Genomic DNA, 20,539 nt, shown 5'->3' with positions numbered 1-20,539 from the left:
CTCCCCCCACGCAAACACAGTTTTTTGCTGTGAAGTGGAAACACTCGTGACAATTACGATGAATATGGTTTTATAATTTGTATCATTTTCGGTATCTTCGCATCGACGCCCTCATCAGCACGATCGAGGATATGAAACGTGACCAAGTCACCACGTACGTGGATGATGATGAACCTCTTTGAATGACGACAGAGCCGACTCCGAGCGCACCAGTGCGTCATGTCACCGTTCGTTAAGGGCCCAGGCGGCGGGTGTGAGGGAGATATTCCACGTTGTATAACCGCTCACGCTCCCCTTGTCTTGATGCTGAAGGCCAGCGGCCGGCCCTCACCCTAAAAAAGACAGTCAGCTGCTTGCACACGCAGGGCCCTACTGGCATGCTGTGACTCTCTGATACACACACACACACACACACACACACACACACACACACCAACTGGCTCGCTGTGCTTGGCCCTGCCCCCTTTTCCCTGGGCAACCTTCGACCTTTTTGCCTTGGTATATATAGCCTGCGTGGCCATCAGAGTTCTCCTGGCAGCCATCATGAAGGGTGTAGTGTCAATCTGCTGCTTTGTCTCCCTGCTGCTTTTGCAGGCCACAGGAGGTAAGGCCCTGGTTTATGTTATTTCTCTTTATTTTGTGGGCGGGTTTGCTAATTGAATGCCCAATTATGCACTGGCACTGTTCGGCCACAAAGACAGGCTTAATAGCCATCGTCCGTTGAGAAACGAAGAATCATGTTCCCATACTTGTGGTTCTCCAAGTTCGGTGGCTGTGACTCATACTCTGGAAGAGCCCATTCACTGGTTGTAGCTCATTCACTAACCTTTTAGTGCTTGCGACTCTTATTTAAGAAAGTGTCGCTCTGTTCCACTATTCAGTGTGAGCTTTCACCTGTGGGCTTGTTTGACGAGGTTGTATGCATGGATGATTAGTGTCTGCTTCTGACAGAGACCGCGATGCTTCCGGGAATGAAGCAGCACATTCACAGGAGTACGGTTCTGCTACGGTGCAATCTATGAATAGGCAGGTCAGACCCGGTCATCTCTCGCTATTTTAAATGAATAAATCAGATCCATCCTGTCAGCTACAGTTCGATGCCTTGGCGCCTGATTGTAAAGTAGAGACGAGATGTATGAGAGAGAAAGAGAGAGCGAGAGCAGAAGGCTGGTCTTTCTCTATCCTGGGATCTGACATTGTGGCAGCTGTCTCAAAGAATTCCCCCATCTGATGGAAAGTCAACCAACCACGTGACAGCCCGACGGACGAAACCCCTCTCATTCAAAATGATTTCCATTTCCCAGTCTAAAGCTAGCTGCTGTTTTACAGTGGATGGATCCGTAGGGGATGTCAGCACCGATCACATTAACAGACCGTCCATTTAGTCATGGAATGCGTTCTCGGTTTGTTCATCGAGTGAACGCTCATCAACGGACGAGTAGGCGACATCCCGATCAGTGCCGTCTGGGAACTGATATGAAATAATGTGGCGCCCAAGGCGGCGGGTTGACCACCCATGTTTAGCCGGTGATTACTCCATCGGGCAGAAATGCTGTCAGGCTCCCGTGTCTCAGAGAGCAGAGCAGTTGGTATTTCCCCTCGCCCGTCACCCTTGTCCGCCCTTGGCGAGGCGGTCAGCTCTGTCGCCGGTGGCCGGGCCTCCGCGGTCCTGACCGCTGTCAGGTGTCTAAGATTGGCAGTCCCCCCCCCCCCCCCTACCAGCCCCACCAACACCCCCTGAAACCCAACACTGCCCATTACGGTTTTACCCTCCCCTCCTCACCCCTCGCAGTCCCTCAGCTAGCCTTCAGAGCGGGCTGCACAGCTGCTGTCGTCCTGCTCTGTCACAATCACAATTTATTCCCAGCAGTGGGCCATGTAGGGACATGCATTCTCCAGGCAGGAGGGGCCAGGGAGACCGGGCCGGGGGCCGGGCTGCCTCTCACACACCTCCACGGGGCTGTTGTCAAGGCTGGGGTCCCACGCAGGTGTGTGTGCGAACCCAGCGTCGGTACACCAGTACACAGTCTGGATTACCAGCACGATGACGCGCGGTCGAATTTGAGATGTTAAACTCCTTAACCACTCTGAGTGACCAGGCTCACAAGTGGTTTTGGGTCTCTACATGAAAGGGACTTTCAAATATCGGCTTGTATTTATTGAAATTGGTATTGAGTCTTTTTGGGCGGTATTTCAAGTTATCCCAAAAGACATTGTACAGAATCATTCCTGACAGATCTTTGTTGAACACTTTATATTTCTATAGTATACTCTCTTCATAACAACCATGCAACCCGAGCCTAAAGTTCAGATTCTATATTAAAAGCAATCACAACAAGAAAAAAGGCACTTAGGAAATGATATCTTCCCAACATGTTCTTTCTGACGGGACATCATCCAGATCTTCAACATGGCTTGCCCACAGAGACAAACATTAAGCTGGATCAGGATGCTTGATTGAATCCGGCTCTCGGTTTACATTTCCTGCCGCTCAACCCACCATCCGTTACCACGAAGGACTTGGATCCACCTCCGGCGTTGGGTTTCCATGAGGCTCCCCGATCGATGGCATGTGGTATAATTGGGACATCCCTCCGCTGATCGTAGTAATACTAACACCCCCCACCCGGGGTCCCGACCCGGCTCTCCCCATAGCGCAGAGCTGCTAAACCCCCCAGCCCTCCTAGCGCCTTCCCCAGCCTCAAGGTCAGAGGATGTCCTCCTCGCTGGCGGGGGGAACAGGACATCGGGGATCCTGAGTCGGCTCAACACCGCCGCGCTAAGAGCCTCTGCCCTCTCGCCCCTTGTTCCTAGTAACCGGTCCACACATTTCCTCCAACCCATCTTAGGGGACGGCTGGAGGAGAGGAGGCGGTTGGTTCAATCGGCAAGCAAGACTCTAAAGCCAGTCAAATGTGGTAGTTGAAAACCTGTGTATGACTTTATTTAATAACTTGTACTTCATGACGTATATGCTTTTACTTTCCCAAATTCTATACGGATCCAAACTAGGATATATCTATAGATATGCCTCACTGGAACTGGTTAGGAGTAAGGACTGTAGCTTCTTGTGCCTGGATAATACGATGGTTTGTGTTTAGTACTGCACTTCCAACTCTTGTGTTTTAGTCCAACAAGAACATTGATCCCGGCACGGCGAATGTGCCGATGACTATCCACCGGTCGGTACCTTTGAGATGCGAGAGTCCCTTAGTCTCCAGACTGACTAACACTCCGAGCCTTAAAATAGGGGGCCGCCATTCTCTCACCCTCCTCTTTCCATCTTCTGACCCATTGTAAGGCTATTTCTGACTGGTGAGTGTACGATCTCCAGCGACTACAGACACCTGTTGCCATCTGTGGCTTCCCCTCCAAGTGGTCTGCACAAGCCATGCCTTACGGGGTGGGTGGGGAGGGGTTTAGGGTTAGTTAGGGGATATAATATGGTTTACACTCACTGTATGTGTGGTGATTTTGGGATATGTTCCCTTTGTTTGTCAGTGCTGTATAAATCATCTCACTGAACTCATAATTGTGCTAAAAAGATGGAACCCCAGTAGCTTTTGGCCCCGAGTAGATTTGGACGCCCCAGTCGTTTTGGGCCCCTAGTGGATTTGGACTCCAAGTAGCTTTTGGCCCCCCAGTAGCTTTTTCCCCCTAGCAGCTTGGCCCCCTAGTTGCATTGGCCCCCTAGTTGCATTGGGCCCCTGGTAGCTTTTGGGCCTTTAAATTACCTTCACTGTCCTGTGAGGGGGACCTCAGGGGACCTTACACGTATCACACATCAACACATCAATCTAAGACACAAATACACATTTGATATTCATAAAGGATTAATTCTGACATTCTGAACTCTCCACGTGATCTAATTGATTATGTATTTTGAAGGTTTGTTGTTATTACTTGAGACCACAAGGTACGGCATAGTGTGCAATACTTAAACAGGGCGAGAATCCCAGCAATCCCAGAAAGGAATAATCTTTCGTTCTAATCAGGGACCGGAGCTATCAGCGATCATTGGTAAGGTCGCTACACCTCGACTTAGTCTACCGTATCACATTGCTAATATGTATAATCTGCAGAGTTAATGGTCTGCAGACGAAGTGCGTCTTACGCGGCCCGTCGGCGTCGAGGGCCAATCCGGATCCTCGCTGCAGGTTTAAACCACCGGCATTCCAATTGGACGGGCCACTCCCGCAGTCATGTTTGCCCAAACTACAGAGGGTTGCCTGGCAACATTCTCAGTGAGGACACATGGTCCCTTACGTCAGTTGTGCATGTCTGCCCCCTACCACTCCCCCTGTCGCCAGCAGGGTTAATATAGAGCGAGCTATGGGGCTGATGCAAGAGCCACCATTCAAAGGCAAGGCCTGAGCCATGTTGGAGCCGGGTCTCCGGCCATGGCACCGGGCATGGACCAGATTGGAAGGTGTTAACAGCTTCACAGCAGTTTAAAGGCCCACTCAAGGGGCTGGTGTGAAGAGATGCGAACGCTCTCAAGTGAGTGGGGAGTCAAGTTACACAGGCACCGCTGAGATCTCGCTCGTAGGGGGCCCCATGTTCTGATTGCATGGCGTCGGCAAGGCGAGCCTTCATCTTCAGCCTGTTATCAGGACAGTCCTCTACTTTGACACCCTGACATCTCCATGTCCTCGCTCATGTAAAGGACAGACGTGGTACACGTTACATTGAAGCCCTTCGGTATTGCCTAAGTAGTATTGCCTAATCAAAGTGCTTCAAACCCTTAAGAAACCACAGACCAATTTCAGTTGCCGTGAATGACACTCAGCTGACTGTAATCGTATCCACTGGCCAGAGCCCTGCAAACAGCCTCATTTTCTGTTAAAAACAACCCTTAAGTGCAGCCAGCGCATGGCTTCCTGTCTGGGGAGGAAGCACGGAGACCGGTATGCGACATATCGTAATTTGTGTCTCAGGGTATCTTCTGATCGTTCAAATGGCATGATGACAGCTCTACTCCATTAGCCAGTGCAGAGTTTGAGGGTGACTGAAATGACTAGGCGGAGTGGATCCTGTGACACACACGACAGAATACGAGTGAGATTTACACAGTTATAAAAAGATCCGCTGGGCTAGAGCTGTGTGTGGTTGGTCAAATCCTCCTCGGACGAAGGGGCTTCTGCCCCTTTCTCTCTCTTATACGACTGCGATAGTTAAGCCTGTTTTCCGAATGGTTCATAAAGACGTCTCAGAATGAACTCGTTTGAAGGCTTTTACACTGGCTGCAAAAGGGTTTGCTAGGTCTTGTTCTCACACATTACACCTGGTTATTTTGGGCCGTCTGGCGGGCTGAGAATAGGCGAGGCGCTGCTGTTTCCGTTGGTGTCGCCGCTGCGACACTGCAGAGCTTTGCTGAACGAAGCATCTGCCAAGAACACAGCATTTTTAGTACCCCATGGGTCGGTTATTTACATCAGTGTTAGTGCGTGTTAGCAGAGTGAACGCCGCCGCTGAGGGAATCACAGTTCAACATGTCAAAGAACACCTGTTGACTTAGCTGCCAAGAGGTGTACCTTGTCGGTTCCTCATGGGTTTTGATTTTGGTTTCCTGCAAACAAAAGATCAAAAGATCCAAATAATGCAGACGGCTCTAGTTGTGGTGTAGGTTGAGGGGGTGGACTTGGTTCACTGAGAGAGGTTCATGTAGTTTATATGCGTATTTATATTGTGTATTTACATTGATTGTTCATATGCCGATGCACAAAACAAGGGACTTCACGTGGGTTATTGAACAAAAGGCTAAGAAAGACACTGGTCATAAAGTTGAATTCTTAGACACTCAGTAGGACATACTCAGGAAGGGAACAGGAGACTACATTATGGCCAAAGTCTGGGGGCCGGGTGTCCCCGATGCTGCCACACCAAGCCGTGGTGACACCTCACGATGGGCATGCCAAATAGCATGTGTCTAGCGGTAGTGCTATTTAGCACTATGTCTTCAGGCTGAGAAAATGCATGAGGACGAGGTTATTGTTAGTGCGGTAGCTGGTGGTTCATTCTGGAACCTAGCAAACACACACACACACACACACACACACACACACACACACACACACACACACACACACACAGAATGTCAGCAGCTTAAAATGTACAGTGCTTGTTTGGAAATGTACTTTCTTAACTGGAAGCACAGTTTAGCAATTATGATGACAGAAGATATACATGCTTTCGAAGTGTAGTCAATCAGACGTAAATTAAGCATCCCGAAATTCCACTTAGGAGCGATTCCTTAAAACTAAATTACATCAAACAGAACATGAAACAATTTTAAAAGAAAAACTCCACAGAGATTTGTCGTCTCTTGTGCTTGACCTCCTCCTGTCATCTCTATCTGCTCATCATGCATGTGTTTGAACTCTTTAATGGTTACCATGGCAGCCAGTCCGGGGCGGGTCCCCCGCGGAGATCATACAGCTTTGCCTTCACTGACTATTCTGTTGAATCCTTCACGGGGCATTTCTAATCAGAAATGCGTTTGATATTTTAAGTGGCCAGCGTAACAGTAAGCCAGGGGGAGCCGGCGAAAGTTCCTTGTCTTTATTTTATTGGTTGTCCTATCATTTTGAGATTCAGTTAATCTGAAAGGAAAGGGATAAGGAGACATAGCCTACTGTATTGACAGGCAACAACCTATCATAATGTGATTGCATTCATTTTACACATGAAAACTGACACTCACAATTGATTGAATAGATCATCAAGACTTCATAATGCCTCATAATGCATCACCAATCAATCACTGCGCACAACCGAGCTATAATAATCAGATCAGATTATGTGATTGCAAACGCAATCAGGCGTACATTCATTTAAAGAGAAAGACAACGTTGTCAAAGCAGTGAGGGAGTTGATTGCCATGCTGCTGGCGGCAAACTATTCCGACAAGTGTGATCCAGGAGCCATCCACCAACAGCTCCTATAAATAGCCCCGTACCTCGGCCCCGGTGGGTCTTGCTGTGAATCTGGGGTCGGCCTGCGGGGCCAAGCCCCCTGCGTAGCGGCCATACAGAGAACGCTTCTCCCTGGGCTCTGGCATAGAAGGACAAGCGAAACCACCGGCAGACCAATGGGTTCCGAATGGGTGGTTAAATATGGAAACACAACAAGCGAGGATTACAAATCATTGTCTGTCCTACGGTGGCGCTGGCTGCCACGGCGATCAGGGATCAGGGTGGTGCTATTTGTGGTCCGCTCCTCATCGGGGGGAAGTCCGCCGAGCGAATAGCTCTATCTCTCTCTTCCAGGTCCAAAAGCGGCCACGTTGAGGGAATGTTTTTTTTATGTTTGTTTATCTTAATGGGCTTTGCTGTTGAATTAGGAGTTGGATGGGAGTAGCAGCTGTGATCCAGGTTCAAATCATGCGTTCGAATATGGAGATGACTCACCCGTGTGGTGTTGGGTTTGCATCCTGGTGTTGTCGCGTTAATCGCCCGGTTGTGAACCGTCCAAGATGTGATTGGGGTAGGATGAGTTCTCCCAGGTGTGTGGCGCTCCATGAACGAAATGAAGATAATTGTGTATGGTGTTTACAGCTTGCGGTCACTTATGAAAACATGCTGGAACATATAAAATGGGTGGTAAATCTAATCCAACATTGGAACCAAATTCATTTGATTAAACATTTGTTATACCGAAGGTTTTTTCATCTCACGCTCTTTTCAGACAATGTTCACAAATTATGTGTTTGAATTTCTGATGTTATCAATAGTGATTAGACACTACTGTGGTATTCCATATCATTTTCAGCTGCAGATATATATATAAAATAACTTAAGAATGCTATAATAAAAATAATAAAGTAAATAAATAACCTAACAATACTGAAGTTATTTTCAGTGTGCTTTCACCCCATCAAAGATGAGAGACGCATCCGTTTTTTAGAATAAATCCTCTGAAAGCTCGTTCCCCCAGGTAAAAAAAAAAAGGGTTAAATGAAAACGGTTCGAAATCAGTTGATTCATCTTTCGTATGTCACTAAATCAGATAATTTGACGTTCTGGTGATTTTCCACAGAGGAGGAGGTGGAGGATGTTCCGTATGCCCTGCGGGACAAGACTCACATCGAGGAGACCCTGCGTCTGGCCACCGATGACAAGTCAGGAGACTATACAGGTAGGAGAGCAGGAGGGGAGCTGGTGTCCTGGGCTCTCACTGGGAGGCGGGATCCTCTTTAGGCCCAATCCCATTTCTACCCCTTACCCCTTCCCCTTACCCCTTCCCCTTGTTTTGAAGGGGTAAGGGGAAGGGGTAAGGGGTAGAAATGGGATTGGGTTTACGTCTAGTCTCGAGGTTTATAGAAACAACGTCGTCAGCCTTCAACTCCTAATCAAGTATTTCCTGCACCCATTTCATATGATATATATATATTTATCCATTTCTATATTTTTCATATCATTTATATATATTTGTATCCATTTTTATAGTTCTTTTTGTGTACAAGACAAAGTATTTTTGGTATAGAAATACCCTGTATCTTCCTTTACCAGATACTGACCTTAATGGCTTGATATCAATGCTATAAAATAAATATGTATCTGTAAATGTATTTGGTTTCTTCATAGATCCGATGGTTTACGTCATCATGGCAGCTAAATAAACCATTACCACCAAGCAGATGTTAAATACCGGGAAGCCCTCTGCTCCAGCAGCCATAAAAAATGCATTTGTGTTAACTACCATATATTACATTTGAATAATTCATCAAAACATGCTCGGACCTGATGTGCAAAAGATTTGCATTCGGAGCAGTTGCACTTTCCCCCCTTCATTTCCCGGTGTCCTCCCCAACCCCCCCAGCTTCCTCTGGTGTGTCAGGGTTGTTTTGTGGTTGTTTTCCTCTGCAGCGGCCCTTCAGAAGCTGCGTAAGATCTACCACTCGGCCATCAAGCCCATGGAGCAGGCGTACAAGTACAATGAGCTGAGGCAGCACGAGATCTCAGGTACAGCCGCATGCATGCTGCTGGTGTTGAGGTGGAGGTGGAAGAGGTGGAGGTGGAAGAGGTGGAGGTGGAAGAGGTGGAGAGGTTGGAGGTGGTGGTGGTGTTGAGGTGGTGGTGCTGAAGTGCTGGTGGTAGGGGTTGGTGTGGATGTGGTGGGGTTGGAGATGGTGGTGGTGGTGGTGGTGGTGGATGTGGTGGTGGTGGTGGTGGTGGTGGTGGTGATGGTGGTGGGTGGTGGTGGTGGTGGATGTGATGGTGGTGGCGGTGGTGGTGGTGGGGGTGGAGATGATGATGGGTTTGTTGTGTCTTTATTTTTTGCTTGAGTAACAGTAGGTGGAGAAAGGGGTGAAGGGGGGCTCTCAAGTGCTTTAGGCGAACAATAAAAAAAATAATCCTAGTGTGATGGACTATGTGATGCTGAACGCTCGCAGTCTCAGCTTAAATAACCAAAATATGTTGTAGAGGCAATGTCCTTCATAGTTCTGCTGATATGAGATTTTATTTTAATATCTCCTGTTTTGGCACATGCCTTTTTTCTTTGCTTTTATAAGAATTTTTATTATTTCAATAAAATCATTTTGCCCTTATGACTTGTAGTTTACTTTCTTGAGACACATTCTTGAGTCCTTTCATGCAGTTTAAAATCTTCTGATTATAACAGTTTGCCCTCTTGTGGCTCGAGGTACAGAAGACACAAAGACCAATCTCGGCTCTTTCATTATACATGGTTTATACCCTTTATACATGGGAAGGGTTAAACCCGCACTAATGCATTTTCACTGCAGCCATCACTCTTGTTTATTATTTTCATAAATGAATTATGATGGACCTATTTTGTTCTATTTATAATGTCCCCAAGTCAAGAGGAAAAGGCAACAAAATCAAATAAAAAAGATTGATCTTGCAGTAAAGAAGTTAGTGTGCAGGTAGAATTGAATCAAAGGTTAAATATGAGATAATGCAAATAAGTTATAAAAGCAAGTAGTTGGAGGTCACAGCCTGGATGCAGCTGTAGAGGATATACATAATAAATCACCCGTTGTAAACTGACATGTTTGATCACGATGGTCGAATATACGATTCCTTTCCCATTACACACATCCTCCCACGCACATCTTCACTCCTCGCTCTCCCTTGCTCTCTCTTCTCTTCCTCTTCCTCCTTCCCCTCCTCCCACTCTTAACCCTCCCATCCTTCCTCCCCCTCCCCTTGTCCCGCCCCCCCCTCATCTAACAGCCTACCCGGGACGCAACTTGGGGGACTCAGGAACAGGTGGGTATGGCGTCTGGTCTGACGGAGGGCTCCCTGTGCATGGCACTGCTGTCAGTGCTCATCAACCTCCCTCCATCTCGTCTGATCCATCATCATCATTCACTCACCGTCATGGAATTATATCAGTTTGGTTGTTAGTAGTAAATAACGACCAAAGTGATGCCCCTGGTTCATCTCAGGTCATAAACCTTCACACTCATTGGATTTATAAGCTGTGCCCTCCAATGTAGCCCTTCCAATCTAGCATTTGGTCTTGCAGTACACAACGATCTGGTTGAAAGACAAGCGGACTCGTGGGTAGATAGGGAGCAGAGTCTGGAGAGAAGCCCAGGCCTTATGATGTGGAGGAGGGTGCATGTGCAGGACCGGCTCCAGCTAATGCTACAGGCTGTCGCACATGGACACAGGGGATTTAGCTTACTGTGGACTGGGGTGGGTGGGTAGTGGGTTGAGATTCTCAACATCGGATTGTTGCCAATCAAACTGAAAAACCTAAACGCCAACCGTGGTGTTTGGGTTTACTCGCGGCAAAACAACCATCTCCATCTTGGTTGACCAAAAAGTTGTTTTTGGACCAATGAAAGCAGCACTTACCAGAGCCCCCCCTCTCAACACCATGCCCACCCAGACGCACTCGTGCTTGCTTTGAGAGGCTCTGCTTGCTTTCCCAGCTTTACTACAGCATTGGGCCATGCATTGATGCAGCAGACATCAATGCATGGTCGAAGGCAAAGTATCAGAAGGCTTGGACTGGAGCTAGCCTCTAATGATATTTATGGTAGAATACCTTTTCCATTTGTATGTATTTTTCTGCTGGTTTTCTGGCTTTCTCTGTTTTGAAAAATTTGTGATGGGCCGGTTTGTGATTGACAGTGCTGTCCTGACATGCATTGCTTTTAGTAACGCAGTCAAGAACAAAAACAATTCCTTGTGCCATTTCAAAGTGCACATTGAATATATCGCCTATTGATCTCACCTGACCTCAACTCTTTCTAAAGTGCATAAAAGAAGCATTAGACTCAATTTTGGTTTTGAGTGTCTTCTCTCCGTCTTGTTCCACCACCACAGATGGAGAGATCACCTCCAAGCCCATGGTGCTGTTCCTTGGGCCCTGGAGCGTGGGCAAGTCCTCCATGATCAACTACCTCCTGGGTCTGCAAAACAGCCCCTACCAGCTCTACACAGGTAACCCCCCCTCTCTCAGGGCCTGGGCACTTTAGCCACATACATCGTGTAGAACGTAGTTGAAAGTAATGGCATCTTATATAATATAGTGATACTAAAATGTAATGCTGGCGATGGTTAAAGGCTCCTAGTACCTCTAGTGATGGATAAATGCTACTAGTGTTGCTAATGATGATTTGATGTTCCTGGTACTGCTAGTGATGGTAAGATGAGGACATTTCGTCGTTACTTATGCGACGACAATAAAGCATCTTCTAAAAACATCTGCTGCTTTCCCGCTTTCCAATCATCCACCTGTTCAAACGGACCCACGCCTTCCCCACTGTGTGCAGGCGCTGAGCCCACTACCTCCGAGTTCACCGTCATCATGCACGGGGAGAAGATCCGCTCGGTGGAGGGCATCGTGATGGCCGCCGACAGCTCCCGCTCCTTCTCGCCGCTGGAGAAGTTCGGGCAGAACTTCCTGGAGAAGCTGATCGGGGTGGAGATGCCCCACAAGCTGCTGGAGCGCGTCACCTTCGTGGACACGCCCGGCATCATCGAGAACCGCAAGCAGCAGGAGAGAGGTACTTCTACCGTGGGGTGTGAAGCACTGGCACGACATGGCTGGGATGAGGTAGAACTAGTTTGATCCTCAATGTTCCCCTCTGGATTGAGGGGAAGGTTTTAATTGGGTCGACGTCAAAAGACACTCAACAGAATGATCTTGCCCTTATTGGTCAAGCTCAACATCCACACAAGTCGTTACTCTTGACGTTAAATAATGGTTCTGTGAGCCCGACAGTGTATCTCAGCATGCCCGGTCTTACAAATGACAGAGATGGGATGCGTTCTCCCCGTGTCTATCTGTTAATGTATTTTAATAATCGTCGTCTAAAGGTTTTTACATGTAATCCATTTGTAAAGCACTACGAATGGCCTTGGGTTTGAAGGGTTTGAAAGCTGCTCTATAAACAAACCTCCTCCCTCCTCTCCCAGGCTACCCCTTCAACGACGTGTGCCAGTGGTTCATCGACCGCGCCGACCTCATCTTCGTGGTGTTCGACCCCACCAAGCTGGACGTGGGCCTGGAGCTGGAGATGCTCTTCCGCCAGCTGAAGGGCCGCGAGTCCCAGATCCGCATCATCCTCAACAAGGCGGACAACCTGGCCACCCAGGACCTGATGCGGGTGTACGGCGCCCTGTTCTGGAGCCTGGCGCCCCTCATCAACGTGACGGAGCCGCCCCGCGTCTACGTCAGCTCCTTCTGGCCCTACGACTACGCCCCCGACACCAGCCGCGAGCTGTTCAAGCGCGAGGAGATCTCCCTGCTGGAGGACCTCAACCAGGTGATCGAGAACCGCCTGGAGAACAAGATCGCCTTCATCCGCCAGCACGGCATCCGCGTGCGCATCCACGCGCTCCTGGTGGACCGCTACGTGCAGACCTACAACGACAAGATGAGCTACTTCAGCGACCCCGAGCTGGTGTTCAAGGAGATCGTGGACGACCCCGACAAGTTCTACATCTTCAAGTCCATCCTGGCCAAGACCAACGTGAGCAAGTTCGACCTGCCCAACCGCGACGCCTACCGCGACTTCTTCGGCGTCAACGCCATCACCAGCTTCAAGCCACTGACCACGCAGTGCTCCTACATGGGCGGCTGCCTGCTGGGCAAGATCGAGAAGGCCATCACAGACGAGCTGCCCGCGCTGCTCAGCAGCATCAACTCCGACAAACAGCCCGGCCTCACCAGCTGCGAGGCCACTGGCTGCGACGAGAAGCCTAAGAACCGCTATCGGAAAAACTGACGGAGGTTGACGAATTGAGGAGGAGAGAGGGGAGAGGGAAGAGGAAGGGAGTGGAGGGACTGGTGTTGGCCGAACCTACGTTTATCAGAGAGCATGTCTTGTCGAACGAGAGTAAGAGGAGTTTTGAGTTTTGGTTCTTTGTTGGGTTTTTTTTCTCAGGAGGGTATGAAGTGGTGCTTTCTGGGGGTTTGGGGGAAACACGGGCAATAGGAGGAGGGAGCGTTTGTATGAATGTTGCGGCAGCTGAATGATAGTCGTGTTACAGAGACAAGGATATCATTGGGGGGATTTAATGAAGACACACGCCATCATCATTGCTTTCTCTGGCACGACCACCGTGGACTCTCTGGCCCCGGGTGCAAGGGGAAATGTCGTCTCCAAGACGAGTTACAAAAATAGCAAAATTTAAGGAAAATTTTGAAAAAAGCCTGAGGCTGACCACCATCCAATCACCAGCCCTTTTTGTGTAAATAAAACGGGGGATTTGAAACGGGAGTGGCCAATTGTGTTTTGTTAGATCTTTAGATTTGCATCGTCACAGGTCAATTCCATGTGCTTCATAATCGTTTATCAAATAAAATGTTGTGGGTGCTGCACCGAGCCTTCGGGTGCTATGTAGGAAGCCATACCTCTGCATTCGATTCTTTCTGAACAACATTCATTTTGCATGCAACCGTATTTAGCAGCATGCATTGTAGATGCATGCATTTCCGTTTGAGTAGGTCAACGTTTTCCTAACAGAACTGACTTCACCATCCCTAGAGTGCAAAAAAGAGATCTATTTATTTGTCTCATATGTTGTGGTCTCATTGATACGGGTTGTTGACAACCTGTGAAATTATCATTTTTGTGGGAGCAAAGGTCAGGGTTCAAGGGTCACAGTCTTCACCGGCAGGCAGGGTTATGCGTTCTGCTCGACTTCTTAACTATTCGTACTGTTTTGTCTGTAAATGTGTCATTCTTTGGTTGACGATGAATGCTTTATTGCACGTTTCTTTCACCTCTCCATAAGCTCTCCAGCATTAAAGCTGAATGACCACATGAAAAGTGACGTGTGACATGAAATAATGAAAAGCTATAAATGTTGGTGTCCATAATATGGCATTGATAACATGAATTATGTGTTCTGACATGCAGCTTGCTTGTGTCTTTGTTCTGTCAGTTGGAAGCAATTCATTTTATTATATGGGTAAGGAACCACAATCTTAAATAGACACAATATTTAGGCTATGCTATGCTACAAGTAATAGCCTAGGAGTTAACCTGATATAAAATCCTTCTATTTGAAGTAATACACAATACATTTTTTATTCATGTTAAAATGCAATGACCAATTCGAGGCAGTTAGGGAGAACTATGCCAGGGCTGGAAATTAGCGTTGAAGAAAGTGGTGAAAACGTTATCATCTGACCTTTGATCCCTGACCCTGAACCTGGCAATGGCAAAATAAAATAAAAGGTTTGGATAGTTGTACACATTGTGACTTAATGAAATACTTACTGGAAAGGGTTTGTCTAGGTATGATTTGTGATCAGCCGCGCATTGATTACTAGAATCACAAGAGTGCCTGGCTGATTTCGGCTCTGTGTTTGTGTATTTCCCTATACTTTGTTGTTGTCCCCACTAATCCATTGTAGTTTAGGAATGTTTTTCCTAGACATGCAATATAAATAAAAGGTAGGCCTACCTGCCAGATAATAATGAAAAAACACACCATTAATCTCTGCAAAATCAACAAAAAAAGAAGTATAAGTGATACACATTTTGCATAATTTCGAGTCAGGTTCGAGGGACACGGTTGCAGTGACAGAAGGTGCCCACTAGGGGACACTGTGGAGACAGGTATGATTCGCCAGTCACCTGGCTGGGTGACTTCTTGTTCATCTGGCGCCGGGTTAATGGAACAACTGACCCTGCGCTTATGGTGTAGGTTTGTAAAAGTTACTCGTTTTAAATTGTCTGTGACTTTAATAGAGACTGCACATGCGTTTTGTTTTTGTGTAGGCCTACAATAGCTTTCAGCCGAAATCTTGTCCAGTGAATCATGAACATTAAACACTTCTGACTGAGAGAATACATGCGGCGTTGTTATTTTCTTTTTAATCGTATTCCTGAGCAAATCCCTTGAGCTGCATATTCGTGACTTTGTGTGTGGGGGGGGGCAGGTTGGCGTGTGTGTGTGTGTGTGTGTGTGTGTGTGTGTGTGTGTGTGTGTGTGTGTGTGTGTGTGTGTGTGTGTGTGTGTGTGTGTGTGTGTGTGTGTGTGTGTGTGTGTGTGCGCGCGCGCGCGCGCACTGTTCGCTGATCGCAGGAGTAGGTAGTTTGCGTTGGAGTTGCTTTTTATTTCCCAAGACCCCCATGAAGCCCTGGGCGAGTTCATAACATTTCACGGTCGGAATAGAACAAGGCCACCTGTTTCTTGACAATGTGTCACAAGCACATTTAACTGATGCTACGTTATCATCAATTACAATTATACAATGAAGCCTAATGAAGTATAAAAGCAGCCTGCTTTACGGTAACCAGCGACGCCAACCGCACCACTGCATAGGACTAACGAGAGGTAGGGTGCGATGATGAAGGACCCTCAGCCCACCTTGCTCCACCGCTTACGTCCTCTCTAGACACCCGCCCCCCCCCCCAACCTCCAACCCTCTCTACGTGCACGTGCACGTCTCTCCCCCAACCCCCTCCCCCGTACGTGCACGCATGTCTCTCCCCCCTAGTTCCCGCTCTCAATTCCCTCCTCACCAGCCGACACCCCCCCTACTCCAGAGGAACAACGCCTGCTCTTCTCCTCGAGGAGGCGGGAAGGACGGCGACGTCTGACAGCCCACCGGAGACGCGTGTCGCGGGCTGACGGGAGGAGGAGAAGCCATTGGTGGGGAGGACGGGAGAGGAGAAGCTTTAAAAACGAGACGCCGGACAGCGGGCGGTCATTGGATCTGGAGGGGGGCGAGACTCCACAACACAACCGGGTTTAGATGGACGGGGTTTCTGGTGGAGACGAGACGTGTCGAGGCTGGCTGTCCTACACAATGAAATGAAATGCATCGAAAGGTACATGAGTTTCGGGAAGAAGACAGAGGGGAATGAGAACAACGATTTCATTGGGCATACTTTCCACTCCGCGCTGAAGAAATAGATGATAAACGCCGGGGAAGACAAACTTTTCTGGGAAGCCTACAGAATCTCCTACATCCAGTCCTGCATCCTGTTATTCCACGGTACGTGTCGTTCGTCGAGCGTCTCTGAATCGAATCAACATCGGCATGACCTGAGGCGTAAACATGATGTGGATTCATCTCACGGAGGGAATGGTTAATGGTGAATCCCTGACGGTCTAATTGGTTTCAAAATAGGTGTCAATTCAGCTGTGGTGTTCGCCGATGATGCCTCTACTCTCACGTGTCTGTCATTCGCGATCTGATCCACTCAACATATGTTGCTGTTGTGTTTTCTCAACTGCACAGATCGCATTGGTTTTCCAACAGTCCTTCGCTGAATACGCTTTGTGAGCGCAAATCGTCTCCATTTGGAGACATCAGCAGGAGATATTCCTGCAGGAGTAGGCGCTGCGGGAAAGGACGGGACTCAGTCCACTGGTGTACTACCTATTCGGGCTATTGCAAGAAGCTTCGGAATAAACACCGGTGGGAAGGGACGTGAGCGTTGAAAGCTGAAAGACATTCAACAAAAGCAGGGGAAGTCTTTCTGCAGCCTTTTCCGAATACCAGGTTTGCCTAGGTCTTAATTTATTTTGCAAAATAAGGGTGGTGAAGTTGTTAATTCTGAATGCTGCAAACCTTGTGAAATATCCGATGTATGATAGACTATTATTCAATTATGGATAAGAGCTGTTCTAAACGCCATTTTTAAACAAATATCTGCCTATCTTTGATTATAATTGCATCACATGGCACATCGAGTCAAACGAAATCAATACTGATTGCCAAAAGAATTGCGGCACTAACAAAGCTGACATAACCCTTTAATCCGGCAAATGTCATATTCACGTGTAGTAGCTGTCATTTTCCTAGTGTGTTGCCAATAATTGGGACGAAGCTCCAACAGTGGAGGTCTGAGTTTAAACTGAAGCAGACAAGTAGGCCAGTGGGTGAACCAACAGACTCAAGTGCGTCAAAACAGTGGGAGTAAATGGAATGCATGGATGGACCACCCAGGAAATACATTTTTGCATTTAGACTAGTTTAGACTAGCTTGGCTGTGGTGCTGGCAATCATACCTTTAAAACCACATCGTGTGGCCTAGTATCCTGTGGATCCCTACATTGCCTTTGTACTCTTCGCCTTGCCCCCTCAAATATCCGGTTACACCTTTCCGCAAAGTGTGGATCTTCGATTCTAGCAAACAAACCAACCGAATTGCAACATGGCGTCCCCCCAACATCAGCAACTGATCCCCCACAACACAGAAGCTAGCTGTGACTCCAGCGGGGAAGGCAGCGTCTCCGTGAGGATCAGCAGCAGTGGGAAACACAAGCATGGAGCCGGGCCCCTAGGGGCCATAGGAGGCGGCTTCATAGGGGGGTCCAAGCACTGCAAGTACAGCATCTCGTCCAGCTGCAGCTCGGGGGAATCCGGGGCCAAGAGAGCCGCGGTCAAGAACTTCCGCTCCCACAGGAACATTCCTCAGCTCTTCGAGAGGTCCGCCGGCCACTTCTGGGACCCCAAGTTCGACTCGTCCATCCTGGAGGAGGCGTGCCGCGAGAGGTGCTTCCCCCAGACGCGCCGTCGCTTCCGCTACGTGCTCTTCTACCTGGCGGCGGCCAGCGTCCTCTGGGGACTGTACTTTGCCGTCAACCCTTCCCGCTGCGACCGGAAGGCCTTCCTCCTGCCCGCCGCGGCCTTCCTCCTATTCTGCCTTCTCCTCTTCCTGTTGACCTTCACTCGGTTCTACGGCCGCTTCTACAACCAGGTGTCCCTGCTGCTCATCCTGGCCACCTTCTCCCTCACGCTGGCTCCCCAGATCCGCACGTCGGGCTTCCGGGACTTTGAGCCTTCGCCCGTGGAGTCAGACGAGGGAGACTTCAGCGGCATGGGGGCTGATTATTATAACGTCTCCCTCGGGAAGAACGCAACGCAGTGCTCGTCAGCCCCGTGCATCTCGCCCGTGGGGACCTTCTCCCTGTGCATGGAGGTGCTGCTGTTGCTGTACAGCGTTCTCCACATCCGCCTCTACGCCTCGGTCCTGCTCGGGCTGCTCTACTCGCTCATCTTCGAGGGTCTGGGGTGGCTGTACCTGACCGGATTCACGGAGGACCCCGGCTCGGCCTCGCAGGCGGACTGGGACACGCTCCGCTGGCTGGGCCCGGCCAAGGCCCTCCTCCACCTGTGCGCCCACGCCATCGGCATCCACCTCTTCATCATGTCGGAGGTGCGCTCGCGGAGCACCTTCCTCAAGGTGGGCCAGGCCATCATGCACGGGAAGGACCTGGAGGTGGAGAAGGCGCTGAAGGAGCGCATGATCCACTCGGTGATGCCTAGGATCGTCGCCGACGACCTCATGAAGCAAGGCGACGACGAGCTGGGCGACGGCTCGGTGAAGCGCTACTCCAGCAGCGGGGCCGCCGCCGCCATCTCCAGCCCGAAGAGCAACAAGCGCAAGAAGACCTCCATCCCCCGGGGGCACATCATCTTCAGGCCCTTCAACATGAAGCGCATGGAGCCCGTCAGCATCCTCTTCGCCGACATCGTGGGCTTCACCAAGATGTCGGCCAACAAGTCGGCGCACGCGCTGGTGGGCCTCCTGAACGACCTGTTCGGACGCTTCGACCGGCTCTGCGAGCTGACGTGCTGCGAGAAGATCAGCACGCTGGGCGACTGCTACTACTGCGTGGCGGGGTGCCCGGAGCCACGGCCGGAGCACGCCTACTGCTGCGTGGAGATGGGCCTGGGCATGATCCAGGCCATCGAGCAGTTCTGCCAGGAGAAGAAGGAGATGGTCAACATGCGCGTGGGCGTCCACACCGGCACCGTCCTGTGCGGGATCCTGGGGATGAAGCGCTTCAAGTTCGACGTGTGGTCCAACGACGTGAACCTCGCCAACCTGATGGAGCAACTGGGCGTGGCCGGGAAGGTGCACCTGTCGGAGGCCACCGCCAACTTCCTGGACGACCGCTACCTGCGCGAGGACGGCCGGGTGGTGGAGCGGGTGGGGCAGAGTGTCGTGTCGGACCAGCTCAAAGGTGGGTGCTGCTCAATCCTCAGCTTAACGGAATAATGGAATAGAACGAAATGATATGATCTCATGAGTATAACGTATATATGTTTCATCTGTTGTATTATGTCTTTGACTTTCACATTCGATTATTGCCATTTCTGCATGGCCTTTCCCTCCCTGTCCTCCACTGACTAAGTTCAATTACGCGGTGTCCCAGACACCCCCCCCCCCCGGGGCATGCTCTGCTAACCTTGTTTGGAGCTCCAAGGATTGCTTCGCCGCGTTGTCATGCTGCTATTCTCTCCAGATTTGCCTTATCGTGTGTCTGGCTCCTCCGATCCCCCTATCGGTTTCCCAGTGGTGGAAACCTTTTGGTTGCGTGATTAAAGGCAGAAATCATCCCAACGAACAAAGAGGCTTTTAATCTGGCTTTTCATCATTCAAGGCCTGTCAGCCTATTGTCGGCTTTTGAACGAGGTCACAGCAACTAATATCCTTGAGGATCGCGGCAGTGCAATTCAGCTTTGGTCTGTGTGTGTGTGTGTGTGTGTGTGTGTGTGTGTGTGTGTGTGTGTGTGTGTGTGTGTGTGTGTGTGTGTGTGTGTGTGTGTGTGTGTGTGTGTGTGTGTGTGTGTGTGTGTGTGTGTGTGTGTGTGTGTGTGGGAGAGGCTGCTGTTCCATTCATGAAGCTGTGTGAGTATGCTGTTCATGTTCAGCATAGTAAGTGTGGCAGGTAGGATCCCAGTCTTGTCAAAATATGTATTCGTAGCTGGTCCCTCGGGTCCTGCTGTTGATTACTCCATTAGTATTATTAACCAGTTATTAACACTCTCTTTATGGCTGGGAAATGGTTTCTGTTCTCCCGAGTGCTGGTGTCTCTGACCCTCTGGCATGTTTTGCAATCATTTGTTGTTATTCTCTTCACATTGTCCTTCCCTCGTCCCTGTTTCCTCTGGCCTGCTCTTCCTTCCTTCCCTCCCTTCCTGCGCATCTCCGTCGACAGCCCTATAATTTACAGTTCTCCCTCACTCTCCCTCTCTCCCTCACTCTCCCTCTCTCCCTCACTCTCCCTCTCTCCCTCACTCTCCCTCCCTCTCTCTCTCTCTCTTTCTCTCGCCAAGGCCTCACACCTCCTTCCTCTCCCTCT

At 49.4% G+C, this 20,539-nt stretch overlaps 2 protein-coding genes across 3 annotated transcripts; both read left to right on the top strand.

Moving 5' to 3' along the window:
* The first annotated feature begins 500 nt into the window (after positions 1–500).
* srl (sarcalumenin) lies at positions 501–15,285 on the top strand. Of its 2 annotated transcripts, XM_056575170.1 has the most exons (7): positions 501–604; positions 8,037–8,135; positions 8,867–8,962; positions 10,199–10,234; positions 11,303–11,419; positions 11,752–11,985; positions 12,398–15,285. In XM_056575170.1, the coding sequence occupies exons 1-7, from the start codon at positions 544–546 to the stop codon at positions 13,207–13,209; spliced, it is 1,455 nt and encodes a 484-aa protein (XP_056431145.1). In that variant the 5' UTR covers positions 501–543; the 3' UTR covers positions 13,210–15,285. The 2 variants fall into 2 exon arrangements, with proteins under 2 accessions (XP_056431145.1, XP_056431151.1); XM_056575176.1 differs by lacking the exon at positions 10,199–10,234.
* A 662-nt stretch (positions 15,286–15,947) lies between these two features.
* Positions 15,948–19,485, top strand: LOC130402834 (adenylate cyclase type 9-like). The gene is made up of 2 exons (XM_056607011.1): positions 15,948–16,436; positions 16,683–19,485. The coding sequence occupies exon 2, from the start codon at positions 17,602–17,604 to the stop codon at positions 19,450–19,452; it is 1,851 nt and encodes a 616-aa protein (XP_056462986.1). The 5' UTR covers positions 15,948–16,436; positions 16,683–17,601; the 3' UTR covers positions 19,453–19,485.
* The last annotated feature ends 1,054 nt before the right edge of the window (positions 19,486–20,539 follow it).

Source organism: Gadus chalcogrammus, chromosome 2 (genome assembly GCF_026213295.1).
Source record: "Gadus chalcogrammus isolate NIFS_2021 chromosome 2, NIFS_Gcha_1.0, whole genome shotgun sequence".
In the NCBI taxonomy this organism is placed as follows: Eukaryota; Metazoa; Chordata; class Actinopteri; order Gadiformes; family Gadidae; genus Gadus; species Gadus chalcogrammus.
The sequence above is the reverse complement of the archived record's forward strand: the minus strand, read 5'-3'. Positions and strand labels throughout refer to the sequence as shown.

What these genes read in the sequence shown, in the direction of transcription:
- srl (XM_056575170.1), top strand. Translation starts at nt 544, where the DNA reads ATGAAGGGTGTAGTGTCAATCTGCTGCTTTGTCTCCCTGCTGCTTTTG. An exon ending in GAGGCAGCACGAGATCTCAG is followed by an intron (nt 8,963 to 10,198) that starts GTACAGCCGCAT and finishes CTCATCTAACAG; the next exon opens with CCTACCCGGGACGCAACTTG. An exon ending in CTTGGGGGACTCAGGAACAG is followed by an intron (nt 10,235 to 11,302) that starts GTGGGTATGGCG and finishes CCACCACCACAG; the next exon opens with ATGGAGAGATCACCTCCAAG.
- LOC130402834 (XM_056607011.1), top strand. Translation starts at nt 17,602, where the DNA reads ATGGCGTCCCCCCAACATCAGCAACTGATCCCCCACAACACAGAAGCT.